Source organism: Engraulis encrasicolus, chromosome 17 (genome assembly GCF_034702125.1).
Source record: "Engraulis encrasicolus isolate BLACKSEA-1 chromosome 17, IST_EnEncr_1.0, whole genome shotgun sequence".
Classification (NCBI taxonomy): domain Eukaryota; kingdom Metazoa; phylum Chordata; class Actinopteri; order Clupeiformes; family Engraulidae; genus Engraulis; species Engraulis encrasicolus.
Window position 1 is genome coordinate 54,814,379 of NC_085873.1, and position 2,542 is coordinate 54,816,920.

General features: G+C 36.1%; 1 protein-coding gene across 1 annotated transcript in view; it reads right to left on the reverse strand.

Moving 5' to 3' along the window:
* The window catches only part of LOC134467118 (uncharacterized), a 13,519-nt gene extending 12,015 nt beyond the window's left edge, over positions 1 to 1,504 (reverse strand). Inside the window, exon 1 of the mRNA XM_063221039.1 lies at positions 1,488 to 1,504. Coding sequence (XP_063077109.1) covers positions 1,488 to 1,504 — 17 coding nt within the window. The remainder of the gene's footprint in view (positions 1 to 1,487) is intronic.
* Between the last annotated feature and the right edge of the window lie 1,038 nt (positions 1,505 to 2,542).

The following is a 2,542-nucleotide window of genomic DNA, read 5'->3' on the forward strand; positions in this document are numbered from 1 at the left end:
TACACTCAGTTTACATTTTGTCAGAGCTTGCAGATTAATGGCAATTCATCCGATCATCATTTAAAAAAAATAAAATAAAAATTCATTACATTATTTAGGCTATTCTTTTTATGACTCTTCCTACTTCCTGGAGGTGTTCTCACACAATTTATAGGTATGTTGTTATCCGCTGAATCGGTGCGTGCTGGTGAATATGAGCATAATTAATATGCCGTCAACATCGTCTAAAATATTCCATATGGTAATAAATGTTGCCTACCCATTTGCGCTTGAATGTGTATTGTGTGTTTGCAAGAGAAAGTGTGTGTGTGTGTGAGAGAGAGAGAGAGAGAGAGAGAGAGAGAGAGAGAGAGAGAGAGAGAGAGAGAGAGAGAGAGAGAGAGAAGACTACCACGTGGTAAAGCGTACAGCAAGCGCTCCCAAGTGCCACCCGGCGGTTGTTTGGGTACACTGCAGCTAGGCCCGGTACGTACCGAGGTGGAGGTCGTGGCATTACCTCGGTAAAGGGTGTGCATTGTAGGGGGACCGACTGTATGCTTCATTTACAATTCATTTTTCAGGTATTTGATCTAACAAGTGAACTTCCAAGTGTGGAGTGAGTGACCTATGCAAATGTATTTCTAAATGTTCTTTTTAAATGTATATATGTTGTATCCATTTTAAACCACATGCAGACTTAAGGAAATAAAAATAAAAAAACCCTCAATTTGTTATGAGGTTGAAAGAAAAAAAAATTGAAACAAGGGCAGTAGGACGTGAGGACCCACAAACTACTAACTATTAACTAATACTACTAACTTTTATTTCATGTCTTCATTACAAATCCACCACATTGTTCACCTCCTCTGAAAACTCTGGAGCCCCGTATTCATTGAGTTCATTCAGTTGAGTTTGTACTTCAAAAGTGCAAAAGAATTGTGTGAGGGTGTTTTCTTTTGTTGGGGAGTTGTCAATGATGGCATGTGAACATTAGATAGAATCCTACTCTCTGAACGTTGAAAACAGGAGAAGGAGGAAATAGGAAGAGATGGGAAAAAAAGCATCATTCTAATAGAACTCTACTGTCACGTAGAAGTTTGATTTGACGAGGGAGATAGGAGTTCCATACACTGGCCATACCGTTTAGGGCCCTCCATGTCAGTGCCTTCCTCACTTTTAGATCTTGCTCAGTTGAGCTGGCTATATAAATGTACCATTTCCAAGTTTGGCTTATCTAGCAGAGGGAGGAACTGGAGTTAATTTGACTCTTTTGTAAAAATGTCAGAGTTCTATTCAATATGGTGCAAATATCAAGATGCTGTAGAGTTGAAATGACTCTGCTCACCTCCAGAATAAAACTGCTGCAGACGAAGGCTAACCACCCTTTGAAGCGTACAGGTTGAGGGGCGCAACGCTAGTGAACTTGAGGCACCTGCTGACGATGCAGAAGGGTTCTTCTCAACAGGGCGGGATTCCTCGTTAGGGGACACCAGCATAGAATCCTGTACCTCCCCAGCAGCCTCATTCTGGTAGCCCAAGCAGTTGTAGCAAAAGCATCTCTGATGTTCATCTCATAGTACTTTAGTTCATTTTAGTTCATTATCAAAACCCATCTTTTATTATTTTTACTGTGTGCCATGTTATGTGTTGCTATGCTCTTTTGTGATTATCGACACCCCTCATTGATCCTTATGCAAAAAATATTTCTAAATGTATATTTTAATTTTATACATACTGTATTTTTTTATAATTAAAGAACAAAGCAAAAACAAAAACTCAACAATTTGCTATTGTGTAAGTCATCTTTTGTAAAAAAATTTTTTTGAAGAATATGTTTTCCTTCAATTGTTCTTGTTAACCCATAGCCTACCTGTTTTTGTTTTTTTTATCTCCACTGAAATATTAGTTTTTTAAACTTTGCTTCCATGTACTGTATATCAAAAGAAATGTGTTTAAAATAAACATTAAATGTGTTTAAAATAAACATTCTCCAAAATATCTACCTAGAGTTTTAAACAAGTCCTACTTGTGATGCTTTTTTGAACTTGTGAATATTCTCTTCTTTAAGTTACTTTTAAGACCTTGCGAGGCACATAATGGTAGATAGGCTAAAATGTTAAACTTTTACATATCACCATAAAACTTTAATATTTTTTTTACTTGCATTAAGACAAACAGTTTTTGTAGCACAAGTTTTCTGAAATTTTATTTTTACATATCCAAATGAGGTCTTATATTTGGGAATATGCAAATTAGGCACATAATCCAAAAAACTATGAAGATAAAGTGAAATTTAAAAACAAATCGATAACTTTGTTCATCAAAAGTATCTATAGGTTTGTCCCATGTTACTTTAGTCAATCTTAACATTCAGTTTCATGTTTTACCTTTCCTGGGCGGGGCAAGAATCAGCAGAAAATTACACTTTTGATCATCTATTGTGATGTGGGCGATCTAAGCAAAGTATGTCAGGGAAAGCATCTATTTTTTGATAATGCCAAATATTTGGACAACACAAATACTGTATGACTGTCATGGAATTTGAATATTATTTTATTTATGA